Source organism: Gobio gobio (genome assembly GCF_949357685.1).
Source record: "Gobio gobio genome assembly, chromosome: 3".
Classification (NCBI taxonomy): domain Eukaryota; kingdom Metazoa; phylum Chordata; class Actinopteri; order Cypriniformes; family Gobionidae; genus Gobio; species Gobio gobio.
In genome coordinates this window covers 35,045,619-35,058,882 of record NC_137099.1, presented here as the reverse complement: position 1 = coordinate 35,058,882, position 13,264 = coordinate 35,045,619, and the positions used below count along the sequence as shown (strand labels likewise).

At 42.6% G+C, this 13,264-nt stretch overlaps 1 protein-coding gene across 1 annotated transcript in view; it reads left to right on the top strand.

Annotated features, from left to right (window-relative positions):
• rims1b (regulating synaptic membrane exocytosis 1b) overlaps positions 1–13,264 on the top strand; it is a gene marked incomplete at its 5' end in the record, with an annotated part of 85,561 nt that overhangs the window by 65,809 nt on the left and 6,488 nt on the right. The window contains 5 exons of the mRNA XM_079813429.1: positions 198–311; positions 1,295–1,401; positions 6,229–6,344; positions 6,504–6,664; positions 10,268–10,485. Coding sequence (XP_079669555.1) covers positions 198–311; positions 1,295–1,401; positions 6,229–6,344; positions 6,504–6,664; positions 10,268–10,485 — 716 coding nt within the window. The remainder of the gene's footprint in view (positions 1–197; positions 312–1,294; positions 1,402–6,228; positions 6,345–6,503; positions 6,665–10,267; positions 10,486–13,264) is intronic.

Genomic DNA, 13,264 nt, shown 5'->3' with positions numbered 1-13,264 from the left:
ATAAACCTTTACACATATATTTATCACTTTTCTTTTTTTCTGTGAATCTATTTCAGCTTCTATTTATTTCAGCTTTTTCACTAGTTTTACCTTTGTTTGTAATTGGTTTACCTTTTTAGTCTTTTTTTTTTTTTTTTTTTTGCTTGTCTGATTGTCTCATTGCATTTTTTTTGGCCTTCTTTGCTGTGGCTGTTTAGACTTCAGCCCACCTCTATCCTGAGGGGCTGCAGGAGGAATAGAGAGCCTCCCCTCAGGCCCTTTGGCCAGACCAGCTTAGGGGGTTCCTGCCCTAACTCTCCGCGAGCTGACAGGTGCATGCTGGGAGCCCCTCAGAACTTGATTTATCTGCTTTAGTTTGTGCACTGCTGGTTATTGTAGTATAGCTTGACAACCACAATCCCACAATCCCACTTTTTGACACAATATGAAAATCAAGTCAAACTCCCACTTTTCTTAAACTCATGCAAGTGGACATTATTTTAAATTAAGGCTGAAGTATATGGAACCTCTAAAGGGATATGTTGAAGGAAAAAAATATGTCATGGGAGGAAAAATTATTTGTCAATATTTTTGCTTTAATTGCTTTTGCATTCCTCTGAGAAACTTTGTGATTGCAAAATATATTTTTTCCTCCCATCTCATATTTTTTCCATCACCATGTCCCTTTAGGGAATACACTACACAACATTTCAACAGATACTACAGTAGTTGCTGAAAGTCATAACTAGTCTGATATGCCAGGCAGTCAGAGTTGACAGATTTCGCAGAAAATTATGTAGTGTATGATACACACAGATTTTTAAAAAATGTAGACTCTGATTCCATCCAGTTATGAAACATGTTTGATTGAGATGATTTTAGAACACATTTTGTTATCCTTTTTTATTCACCTCTTAGCACTTAGGAGCATTTTTCTGTGTAAGTTTGTTGTGTTTGGTACGATTTGAAAGTCTGGAAGTGCGTGATCTTCGGTCGTTTAGTGGATGATTTTTTCACTGTTTTTCACTTTTTTAAAGTCAGCAAGTATATGATGATTTTTTTTTTTTTTATCTGTTCAGATTTTAAAAGTTGTGTAGTGTATTCCAGACTTTAAAGTAAAAAAAAAAAATACAAAAACGAGGACAGTTATTAGTGCACCTTTAACAATAACAACAACAAAAAACTATTCTCCTTGTTCCTCTGTAACTACATAGTGTTTTACAATAAACTCTTTAAATCACATTATAAAATATGGGTTCATCTTCAAAGTTTTTTTTTTCTCCTGTATATTTGACAAAAAAATCTTTCTTTCCAGAGAACTTCCACGTGGTGGACATTATTCCCCAGCAGGGACTACGTCATTAGGGCGCAGAGGCAGACAACTGCCACAACTCCCTGCAAAGAGCAGCAGTATAGAGCAAGGTAAGCAATTAATTCTCTCTTTCCCTCTAAATATTCACAAAATCAGACAGCAGTCATCTGAAATGCTATTACCATTCAAAATCACAGCCCAAACCCATAATCTGTCCCAGTATCAGTTGCCTTGATAAATGGGAGATAATTTCATGACTCCTCTGTCAAGCCTTTTTTCATGTGCTCAACAAGATCACGCATGTTGATCTTTCTACCTTCTGTCTCTTCTCATGTCATTTCTAATTCCTTCAACCCCATCTTCATGAAGAACATGTCAACAGTAAACCTGAGGACAAACCTAACTCAGGTATCTCATTCCATTCTCTGTGTTTTGCCCTAAAATTGGTCACTTGCTTGTCTAGAAGTATTGAACAATGTTAGTTTTTACTCAGCAGTAAATTCCTTGTTTTAACACCACAATATTTGGAACATTGTAGCTCTTCCAAGTAGGTTATTTGCTGGTCAACCAGCCACTTTGTTCAAAAAACAGACTGACCAGTTAGCTCTTTAGCTGGTTTGTTCCTGGTCCAAGATGATTTACCAACTTGAACCATCTAATTACCTGCTTGGACCAGTTAACAGCTACCACTGTTCCAAAATGCAGATACCACCTCAAGGCAAGACCCCACCAGGTGAATAGAGTAACATAAAAAATAACTAATAGATATCTGTCAGGGTTCTGTCACACACAGTCTGGTTTATTCTTGTTTGACACCGCGTGCGGTTTCATGTTCGTTCGGGCCGTAGTCTCTTCTGTGTGCGTTTGTTGGTGTGTTCTGTGTAGCACACTGTTTTTTATCGGCCAAATGCTTAAATGTTGTCATGTTTTGTCTTGTGCTGTGTAGCGCTTTCCCTATTTATTTTCCTTGTGTTTGCAGTCCTGTGGCAGATCGTTGTCATATGTAGACCTTGTTTACCTGCTTCCTGTTCCACCCTGCTTTGTCTCTCCTTGTCCAGCCGGTCATGTTTTCCAGGACAGGGTAGTTTTTGTTTGTTTTGTTTTATTTTTTTATTTAATAAAAGCCTATCTTTGCATTCTTGAGTCCTCGTCTCATCCCTTCACCCCAAACCGTGACAGAATGATCTGCCCAACATGAGGGCTTGATCCATCTACCAGCCTCCACTGTCTGCAGCCCCCTCTACATATGCATGCACTGAGTTCCCTCCATCAACAAGGGACAGACATTAGGGAATTCACCCTGAAGTTCAAGAGTGTGGCAGAGGGGCTGGGTTACAATTACGTAGCTCTCAAGGACTTATTTAACTGTGCCCTTGATGAGCACATTAGCATTTGGAGGATAGTAGGCATGGATCATCTGTCTTTTGAGGGGTTTGTGGAGTTCCTCACCCGCAGTAGGAGGAAGCCAGCACATTGCAGCTTCTCTGCGGGCGGCCGTCTATGTCTCCTCATCTTCGCAAGTGCAGGAGAAAGCAAAATGGTTCTGAAGGACTCGACTTCGGTGGTCCCAAGTCTGGTGGTCCTGTAGGACCCAACTCTGGTGATCCTTGTCATTTTGCTGCCTTTGTGTGTTTGAGGCCTGATATGCCTCCCTGTTGGCTGCCTCGGACCCAGATTCTCCTGAGCTACCCATTTTCTCTGTCCCAGTTGGCCCTTCCCTTTCTCCCTGTCCTGTCGTCTTTGCCCAATCTCCCTGCACCGCAGACTTGCCGGAGCCTTGCTGGTCTGTCCTCAAGGCTCTGCCCTGGCCCTCAGTTAGTGTGTTAGGTAGTGTCAGAGTTCTGTTATTTCTGTGTGGTTTATTCTTGTTTGGTGACAGAGTCATTGTGAGTGTGCGTTTCTGAGTTCACTCGGCTCGTGCGCTCTCCCGTCCAAGTGAGTTGTTTTGTGTGTTTTGATCCCAGCATTTCAGTCTAGTTTCGGTTCGGTTTCATCTTTTTTTGTTTAGTTTGGTGTGAGCATATGGCTTGTTATGTTTGTTGCATTCTTTGCATTCTTGAATACTCGCCTCATCCCTTCACCCCAAACTGTGACAACATCACTATACTTCCCCAGTTAATAAATCACAGTACATTAAGACATTACATTTTGTATTTAAGATTTTCTGATATGTTATGTTGAAATGTATTAATCTGCATGCATTTCCGGAACAGAAATCTGAAAACCTGATGAAGCCATGGTCAAAAGTTCGAGAGAGCATCGGGGTGGAGCCCCGTATCAGCTCTACATCCTTATGCTCTCTATCACCGATCATCACACTGCCCAACCTCTTCTGAGGCTGAAAAACTTTGCCCACCTTTATACTCTGTCCTGATACTCCTCGGGAACCGTTAGGAAGCATGTTATCAAAGCCCCCCACTATGTCCACACTATCACCTCTAGGTATAGATTGGAGGGGTGACAAATGAAGGAGTGAGACGCAGAAGCTGAAAGCTCATTCTCCTTGCTGTACTGCCCATTCATATAAGGAAACAGATTGATGCAGCCTCCAACTAGAAGGGAAGTGCTAAAATGCCATTTCCAATATGAATGGGTTTTTTACGAGAAGCATATTGATACTTCTCCAAGCCCCATGCCATAGAAGGTGACAGAAGAGAAAGTAGAAAACTCCTGACAACTCCTGAGAATCCAAAAGAGGACCCTAAGGGTTCAGCTTTCTTTGCCTCTTGGCTGAGATGACTTCCCTTAGATCTTCCTTTGGCTTCTTGTGAGGTTGCCGCCTCGAGCCCCGGCTCCTCGGAGGCGGAGCATGGGCAGTGACACTCTCCTTCTGACCCTGTCTTTAGCGAGTGTCAGCAACAGGGTTAAAAGGGGGGGATGTAGGACCTCGACTGTGGCGGGGGATGTGGTGCATATGTGTTCTAAGATGCTCCCTCATTCAGGTCGAGATCCTTTAGTAGGTCGGCTTGGTAAGCTTGCAGCACCAACATGACCCGTCACCACATAAGCCTTGACATTGAGCCCGGATACCATTTGGCATGGCTTTGATGGCAGGGGTGGAGCCTTCCGCACCGGGGACAAGATAGCTCGCAAGCAAATCTTCAACCCATGGCGTCCTCGTATAGCTGTGTTCAGCAAGCCCCTTCTCATTAGTGTAGGTGTTTGCTAGAGGGGGGTCCGAGAATGGTTTGTTCCACGATCTCACCACCTTATTATAGAAATTGGGGAGAAAGGAAAGGCTCACTGTTGTGCTTATGACCCGTGAGGAATTGCTAATCCAATCTACCTAGGGCAGATTCCTCCCTCTCCACTGACCAATCTAGCTTTAATTTGACTGTGGTGTGGGTCATTACATCGACCAGCTTCTCATATGTGAGGGTGAGAGAGGAGACTCAGCACTCAGCATGTCCATCTCAACTCCTGCCACATCTAGTTCCTCAGAAAGGCTGCTGACGGCTCGCACGCACTCACAGGAACGCGCACAGAGTAATGGCTGAGCTCAGTATTTTGACTGAATAATACAGTTTCTTTCTCGCAAAACCTTATAGTATGCCTCCTGAACACTTTCCATATATGGCACATGTATCATTGTGTGATACTTTTGTATCCTTTTCGTAAAGTTTTAGCCTGGTCGCAATTCACTGCCTTTATATGCCTCTCAATAAACCCGTCTCCTGCGTGTTGCCTCCGATCATTCGAATATTGCACTTTAATAATTATTTAATCAACATCATCCTCAATAAACCCGTCTCCAGCATGTTGCCCCCGGTCCCTCGAATATTCTGATCTATTATGACCTCCGAGCTGTAAAACTGCCAGAATAATAATAATAATAAGCTGTTTGTTAATTGGCCAGAGGAGAACTGGCACCCCGACTGAGCCTGGTTTCTCCCAAGGTTTATTTTTCTCCATTAGGTCACCTAATGGGGTTTTGGTTTCCTTGCCACTGTTGCCTCTGGCTTGGCGTGCTCAGTTGGGGACACAAAAATTTTTCAACTAAACATCGAAATACATCTAAATAATAAACTAAATTAACCATTTAAACTAAATTACTGATCAAATTATTGATCTAAAGCCCACACTGTCACTGTATGATACTTGAAATTTTTCCAGAATGGCTATACAGCTGAATAAAATTATGCTGCATTATTTTCCTGTTTAACACTGTAAAGCTGCTTTGAAACAATCTACATTGTTAAAAGCGCTATATAAATAAAGTTGACTTGACTTGACTTGACTTGACTATGGAGGAGCGCGTACAGGACGTTTTTTTTTTTTTTATTTCTGCTTTTGAGGTCCGAAAAATATAGAAGGACATAGGGCATTGGAACAACAGCAGGGTGAGGAAATTAAGGCTTTATTTTCATTTCAGGTTGAACTATCCCAAGATAATTCTAAACAACTCGGAATTGTAGTTGAGAACGTCAGTTATAGCGCCCCACGTATTAAAAACGGTCTGGTTTAAATCGGGCTCGGGCTCATAATTACAGTTAATGTGTCGGGCCGGGACAGGCTCGGGTAGAATCAGGCTTGATTTTTTGGGCCCGATCTAAGCTCTAATCAGAATTTCTGGCTCAATGCATGAGGAAAAAGTCTTTAAAGATAAATAGAAAACAGATGAAGTGTAATACAATAAACACTTTCATAAATGTGTACTTCAGAGAAAAAATATTCACTAGTCTAAAAAACGAAATGTTATGGAAGCAAAATAGCCCAAAATTTACTACAGTCAAATCCATTGTTTTTTCATGCTTTAGTGTCTTGCCTTAAGCTGGCTTTTGAAGCAGGGAAGATTTCATGTGCATTTCCACCAAAAGTATCAACTCTAAAAGTAGAGTTGTCGACTGTTGACCAAATGTTCTTATTGCATTTTTAAATAACACTCTGTTTTTTTTTACTTTAAATGACCCCCCTTCTGTCCTTCTGTCTCATTTTAGCACTAGCTGTGGAGGAGCGAGCTCGTCAGTTGCAGATGAGAGTGCCCTCCTATCGGCCGGGCTCTTCTGCCAGCTTTGGTCGTGACCCAGAGGCAGAGCTCAAGAACAGGAGAGATGTGAGTCTTGCTTTCAGGTCTCCAACTCATTTGTCTGGCAGTGCTGGTTGTTGATTAAATAATTCTTCACAAAATTTCATTCCTCACCCACATTCCTTATTGTAAGTTTTATTGTTTTTTCAGAATGGGTCTAAATATTTCTTGTTTTTCATGATATAGATGTATAAAGACCAAAGGAGGAGTTGTGATAACATGTCTGCGAGGTCATCGGACAGCGACATGAGCGATGTTTCAGCCATCTCCCATGCCAGCAGTGCCTCACGGCTGAGCGCCACCAGCTACATGTCTATTCAGTCTGAAAGGCCACATGGGCGAATGAGGTTAGCCTATAAACATGCACAGAAACAAACACATGAGGTCCACATTTAACACTCGGAAAGTACTGCGTAAAAATGGCTAATATTGGAGTTTTGCAGTGGCTGTTATTATTAGAAAATGCAGCATTGTACATGGTTTAAGTCGAAATGTAAGAATGATAGAGTGACCATCATTAATTTAAGAAATGCAAGCTACACAATCAGACATAAACCCTCAAAATGACTTCTAATGACTAGACATTTATACCATGCCTAAAATGCTTTTGCAGCAAAACATGTGGAATATCAGAAAACAGCTATTTTAAACGATAATAAAATAAAGCCAACCTTAGATAGATGTATAAAAATGCATACATATAGTTTTAAAGAAAAGTTGCCTGTACATTTCCTTGATTAACATTTCATTGGAAGTTGGGGCAAAAATGTATTTTGTACCCTGCACACACAAAATGGGTGGATGAACCTGCATCCCAGCTGTATATTCAGCTTAAGGAAAATAAAAGACTTACTTAATGTGTGTATAGGACATGAGAGGGGTTTTCTTTGTGGAAAAATAGTGTAAAATAGTTGTTTTTAATAGCTACAAATAGTTTTGTTTTTTTACTTTTTACTCTCTCTCTCTCTCTTTAGCTCTCTGCTATTTTTCCATACTCTGAAAAATAATATTCTGTTCTGTTCTCCAACAAATCATATTTTTCCCCTAGTAAAATGATTCTATACTAGCAGTAATTACTCAATTCAGGTCACAAAAAATGACGTCCTCAGGTTGTGATATTTCTTTTTTGTTGTTAATTGTGTTTGATATTTGCATGCTTTTAGCTGTCTGTCTTATGCATGGCTTGTTACTTTTGAAACATTTTTATTTTCTGCATGATTTACCTTTCTTGCTATTACGGCTTGTGCTCTATTGCATGCTTGCATATTGCATTGGGGGTCAAAGGTCAAAGTCGTTGGAGAGTTGTAAAGGAGAAGAGAAGAAGGAAAGAAGGATTTCATGGGGGGTGAATGGAACAGACAATAGGAGGAGTCTGGGAAAGAGACGTTTCTCTGAGGAGCTTAAACGCAGACGTCATACGGTGGCTGGAGATATGAGGTAACATGGACCAGCTCCCCCTGCCCAAGTCTTTACCTCAACCACCATCGGATAAAACTTTATCATTACCTAACATCAGAAACAACACCAAAAACAACATTTAGTATTCAGCAATCTTATCTTATTTCTGCTGATGGTGCTGTTTATTTGCATGTACATTCTGCATTGTTTTACCGTCTGATTTGCTAAAGGAACTATGCAAATCGAGTAACAGCACCCAGAAAATAGATAGATAATCTTCCTCATCTTGCAGGTTGGTAGACTACTGCAATCTGTCATACTTCACTGTGACTTTATGATCCCAGTGATCCAGACACCGTAGTCGGCTCTTTAAAATGCAAAAAGCATGTTCGACTACACCACACATCTGGACAAATGCCCAGTTATATATTTTCTTCACAAGAATTTGATCCTCAGTTGATGAATTACTGCTGCCATGATCAGTAGAAAATGTATCTTAAATTAAATTCCATTTACCACCTGCATACCATATGTGGTAATAGTGCAACATTAATAACACTTACTTTTTCTATAATAATTTACAGCATGTATAATAAGAGCATGTATATCATATCATTAAATGCCTTATATGAGCTTTCTATCTTTTCTATCTATTCCTGCCTCTTTCCTGACAGATTTTGAGCTTCAAAGTTATATATCTTCAGCTTTTATTTTATTTTTAGTGATATATCAGTTTAAAGCCACACACTAGGTGTCACTGTTTGTTGGTTCAAACAAAAATGGATAGTTAACATCCATAATAGTTTGTCACAGCCGTTAGAATGAGTTGAGTCAGTGTAGACAAAAATGTGGTTAAAAATTGTGGAAATACTTAATAGAAATGTAATATGTTTTTAAATTATTATTTTTTTTACTTTTACCAAAATTAGGCTTCAATTGTATTGGAATATTTTCTTCTTAAAATAATCCTGTACACTACATATAGTTTGAGACATGTTTAAGTGTGCATGCTGTGTTTGATTTCATTTGTTTGTGTCTTGCTTCATTCACATCCCACTCTGTGTGTGTTTATGTGTGTCCTGTGTATTGTATTGTGTGTATTAGATTCCTCTTTGCATGCCTCACATCATATCTCCCATGCTTGAATACTGAGCCTGAACTGGATCCTCCCAAACCCAGAAGCCTGTCTTCTTACCCCTCTGTCACTGCCCTCAAGCCAGTGGAAGAGAGACCTACCTCCTTGCTTCCTATCCCCACCCTACGTCCTATAGACAGGGGATTAGGGTGTAGACATGATGGGGAGAGTGCAACTGGACAGTCCTGCAGTACCTTGACCCCGTCAGTGGGTGCAGCAGACACACGGCAGCTCCTCCGAACCCCCAGGGGGCAGCAGAGGACATGGCTGCACTGTCAAAGTGTGCTGCTGTGTCATAATACAGACAATTAGAACAACTGATCCGAACATGTTGCTTTTTAATTAACACAATTCTATGAAATCAGATGTAAATCAAGTTTTAAGGATCTCATGAATCAAAACACTTTGAGGCTTTTAGTCATTTTGTGTTAACTAGTGTACTCCTAAACATAATTCACTTTAAGTAGGCATACTCTTTTAAACTGTACAGTCTTTTCTAAGAAAAAGGATCAGAATACTGATATTGATGACATTTTTGTCCAATCAAATGCTTTCCAGAAGAATGAAAATGTGCCTATATCCCAGTATTTTTCCCATAGGGATTTAAAAAAGTTTACTTCACAAATGCTTATGAAGTTTAAGACCAAACCAACCAGCTACAAGGTATATAAATTATATTTTGTTGGTAATCTTTGATTTGAAACAAGAATGTTTTTTTGTGTACTTAACGGCTTCAGTGAGGGAAAGAACTACAATCCCATAAAGCATTGCAAATGGAAAAATCTAATAAAAATTATGGAGAAATATAAAACAATTGATTTAAAGATGTTTGATTATATTTAGAAACAATTATGTTTAATGTAAAATATGCATACAAATGTTTAAGTAGTTTAACAGTGCTGTAGGAGAGCAATTAGATTTTCTGATTGGTGGAGATTTTTTGCATAATTATGGCTTGTGTAGTTTTTCACCAGGAATTACACTGCTGAACTTGAATGTATAAAAAATAGGGTTAAATAATGCAGGCTGATAGCTTCAACAAAAGCATATATCATCAATTAACAACCCCATAGCTGTCTTTAAATGTTTAGAAATTAACGTTCAAAATCAGTTCTCCTATGCATAAAATGAATGAGCTTAGAGTTAGGGTTAGATGTTGTATATTTTCTCTTCCATACTGGCTTGTGCAAAATAATTTGATTGGACAAAACCAGCTATTATTTTGTGCTAAGATTAGAATCAGTGATGTGGTTTGTAAGTTTTAGCAGTGTTATAAATACACCTTGAAAAATAATAAAGCATTAAGATCTTGAATATGGTTTTCAACAGTTACTGTCTCTTCATTACCTATTATAATGCATCAACTGATTTGCCTCAAATATTCTTCTCTATTTTATTTTATTTCTCTTGCTTACAGTCATCAAGTCAGAGCCTCATCTGGTCGGAGTATGCTAAAGAGCACAAGTGTTAGCGGTGACATCAACACATCAGAGCGAACCGACGGTAGCCAGTCTGACACTGCCCTTGGAACAGTCGGAACCGGAGCTAAAAAGCGTCGCTCCAGCCTCAATGCTCGATTCGTGGCTATTGTGGGAAACCGTCGCAGCCGAAGCACCTCACAGATCAGTCAAACGGGTCAGTGTCTGTAGTGCACGGCCTGATTTGCCAAGTTAGACACGAGTTAAACAACATTTCTGTCTGAAAATGTAATCCTTACCATACCCCTACCCCTATCCCTAACCCTACCCATAAGTTATCTCTAAAATATGAGGGAAATTATGTGTAAATAACACTGATGTAGAAGCACCTAACCCTGATTGTAAGCCTAAACTTGACATAAACTGTAAACTTGTCCCTCAAATCTGATTGGTTGATTGGAATGTTGTTCCAGGATCAACAAAGATGTTGACCCAGTAACATGTAGCACTTGGTGAAATCAGGTTCTGCGTCTTTAGCGGTCTATAAGACAAGAATTGTATGACAACAAACCTTGAAACCACTACTTTCTTCTGATGTAATGTCTCGGTTACGTATGTAAGCCTTGTTCCCTGAAGGAGGGAACGGAGACGCCACTTTAGAGACTGACGAATAGGAACCCTATCAAAGCGCCATGGCCTCTGCCCCCTTCAAGTGCCCTGTGTGAGCCTCCTGAGCGCTCGTTCACGTCTGGCACCGAGGGTTATGGAGGACTTGTGGTGTGAAGAGTTTGCTTCTGGAGAAAATAAGTGCCACAGTTAGCCAACAAGAGCCTGGGCTTCTCAGTGCTTCTACCCGTTTGAGGTGAGAACACAGGAGGAAAACGGCTCTACATGCAGGCTATAGAATCTAGCAAACGTGTTGGGTGTCACCCAGCCTGACAGCGAGGTGCCACGTGCCAGCGCCTAGGAGGATGCAACACTTCTAGTAGAAAGTGCTTGCACCCTGAGCGGACAGGGCACACCTTGTGCTTGGTAAGCCAAGGTAATGGCATCCACTATCCAGTGGGCCATCCTCTGCTTGGAGACAGTCTTCCCCTTCTGCTGGCCTCTATGACAGACAAAGAGCTGATCTGAGGTCCTGAAGCACTGTGTTCTATCCACGCACAGTCGCAGAGCGCGGACAGGACAGAGCAAAGCCAGGGCTGGGTCTGCAGGTTCACTACCTGGTGGGTCACTACCATGTGAGTGTCACCCGACCTAAACTCCAGGCACGATTCGTCGACCGAAAAGTCCTGCAGGTCCCCTACCCTCTTGATAGATGCCAGTGCAGCCAGCAGCAAAGTCTTCATATACAGAATCTTTAGCTCTGCCGACTGCAGAGGCTCGAATTCTGTGTTTGGAGCACCAGAGCAAGATCCCAAGAGCATGCGACGGGAATGCAGACCACCTTGTCGGTTGATGTACGCAACGGTCGCAATGTTGTCCGTGTGGACCAATACATCTTTGCCCCGTAACAGCCTTTTGAGGCGGCTCAGTGCAACATGTACTGCTAGCAAATTGAGGCAGTTGATGTGCCAATGCAGGTGCGGGCCTGCCAAACCCCTGACGTGGGGTACGTGGCCCCCCAGCCCATGGCCGAGGCATCCGTGAATACCACAGCATGCCTGGACATCTGTTCTAAGGGCACTTCGGCCCGAAGCAACAAGGGGTATGACCAGGGGCTGAAGGTTTGGTGACAGGCCAATCAGGTGATCGCTGCAAACCGATCTCGGGGACGGATGCATTCGAAAATGCGTTTCTGCATGAGCATCTTGAACGGTAGATTGTGAAGGCTCCGATTAAGAAATCGCAGGTCCAAGATAGGCCGTAACCCACCGGTTTTCTTGGGTACAATGAAGTACGGGCTGTAAAACCCTGTCTTCAAATCGGCTGGTGGGACCGGCTCTATCGTGACCTTCGCCAGTAGGACTGCGATCTCCGTACGCAGCACATGGGCATCCTGATGGTCCGAGTGAGCCAGCGAGACCGCAGAGACCTTTCAAGCGAGAACATGCGGCGGGGGGAGACAGTAGCCTACTGCCGTGGCAGGATGTGACTGATCACCTGCTTCTGTGCGGCTGAGAACTGCTGGGAAAATTAATTACTGCCTCACAGAAGAGGCCGTTCTGGGACACGGGGGAATTAAGAAACCTGACTTTTTCGGTTTCCATCATGTCGGCCAGAGATGACGTTCCTGAACCACTATAGTGGACATTGCACGACCCACCGACCTCGCCGTGACCTTTGTCGCACGAAGCGTGAGATCCGTTGTGGTCCTCAGTTCGTGCAGAACTGCAGGATCATGACCACCCTCGTGCAAGCTCTTCAGTGCCTGGGTCTGATGAACCTGCAACAACGCTATAGCATGTAAGGCAGAGGCAGCATCCCCACAAGCCTGGTAGGTCTTTCCAATCAGATCGGACGAGTACCTACAGGCCCGGGAGTGGATACACAAGTTCCACCTAGAGGTGGAGTTAAGGCACAGTTGCATAGCAACGGTCAGTTCCACGGGAGGAACCTGCGTGTAACCCTTTGCAGCTCTCCCATCGAGGGTAGTGAGGGAGGAGGAAGCCACTAGGTCGGTCCCTGGCAGTAAAAGGTGCCGTCCATGACCTAGTAAGCTCTTTGTGTACCTCTGGAAAGAAAGGAACTGGAGTGGGGCGCTGAGAACCAGCACGGGCCACCCGGAGAAACCAATTTTCCAGCCTCAAGGGTTCGGGACACGGTGGAAGGTTCCACACGAGCCCGACTCTCTCGGCGGCCTGGGAAAGCATGGCCATCATCTCCAGATTCGTATCAGGCACAGCCGACACTCCCGAAAGAGGACCCTGCGCCAACACGTCATCTCCAGAGAAGTCTGACCCTCCCTCAGATGCAGCAATGGACATCCGGTCATCGAGAGGAGCCCCAAAGGATACGGATGGTGTACACGTCGTGGGTGGCCCACCGCGTTCCAA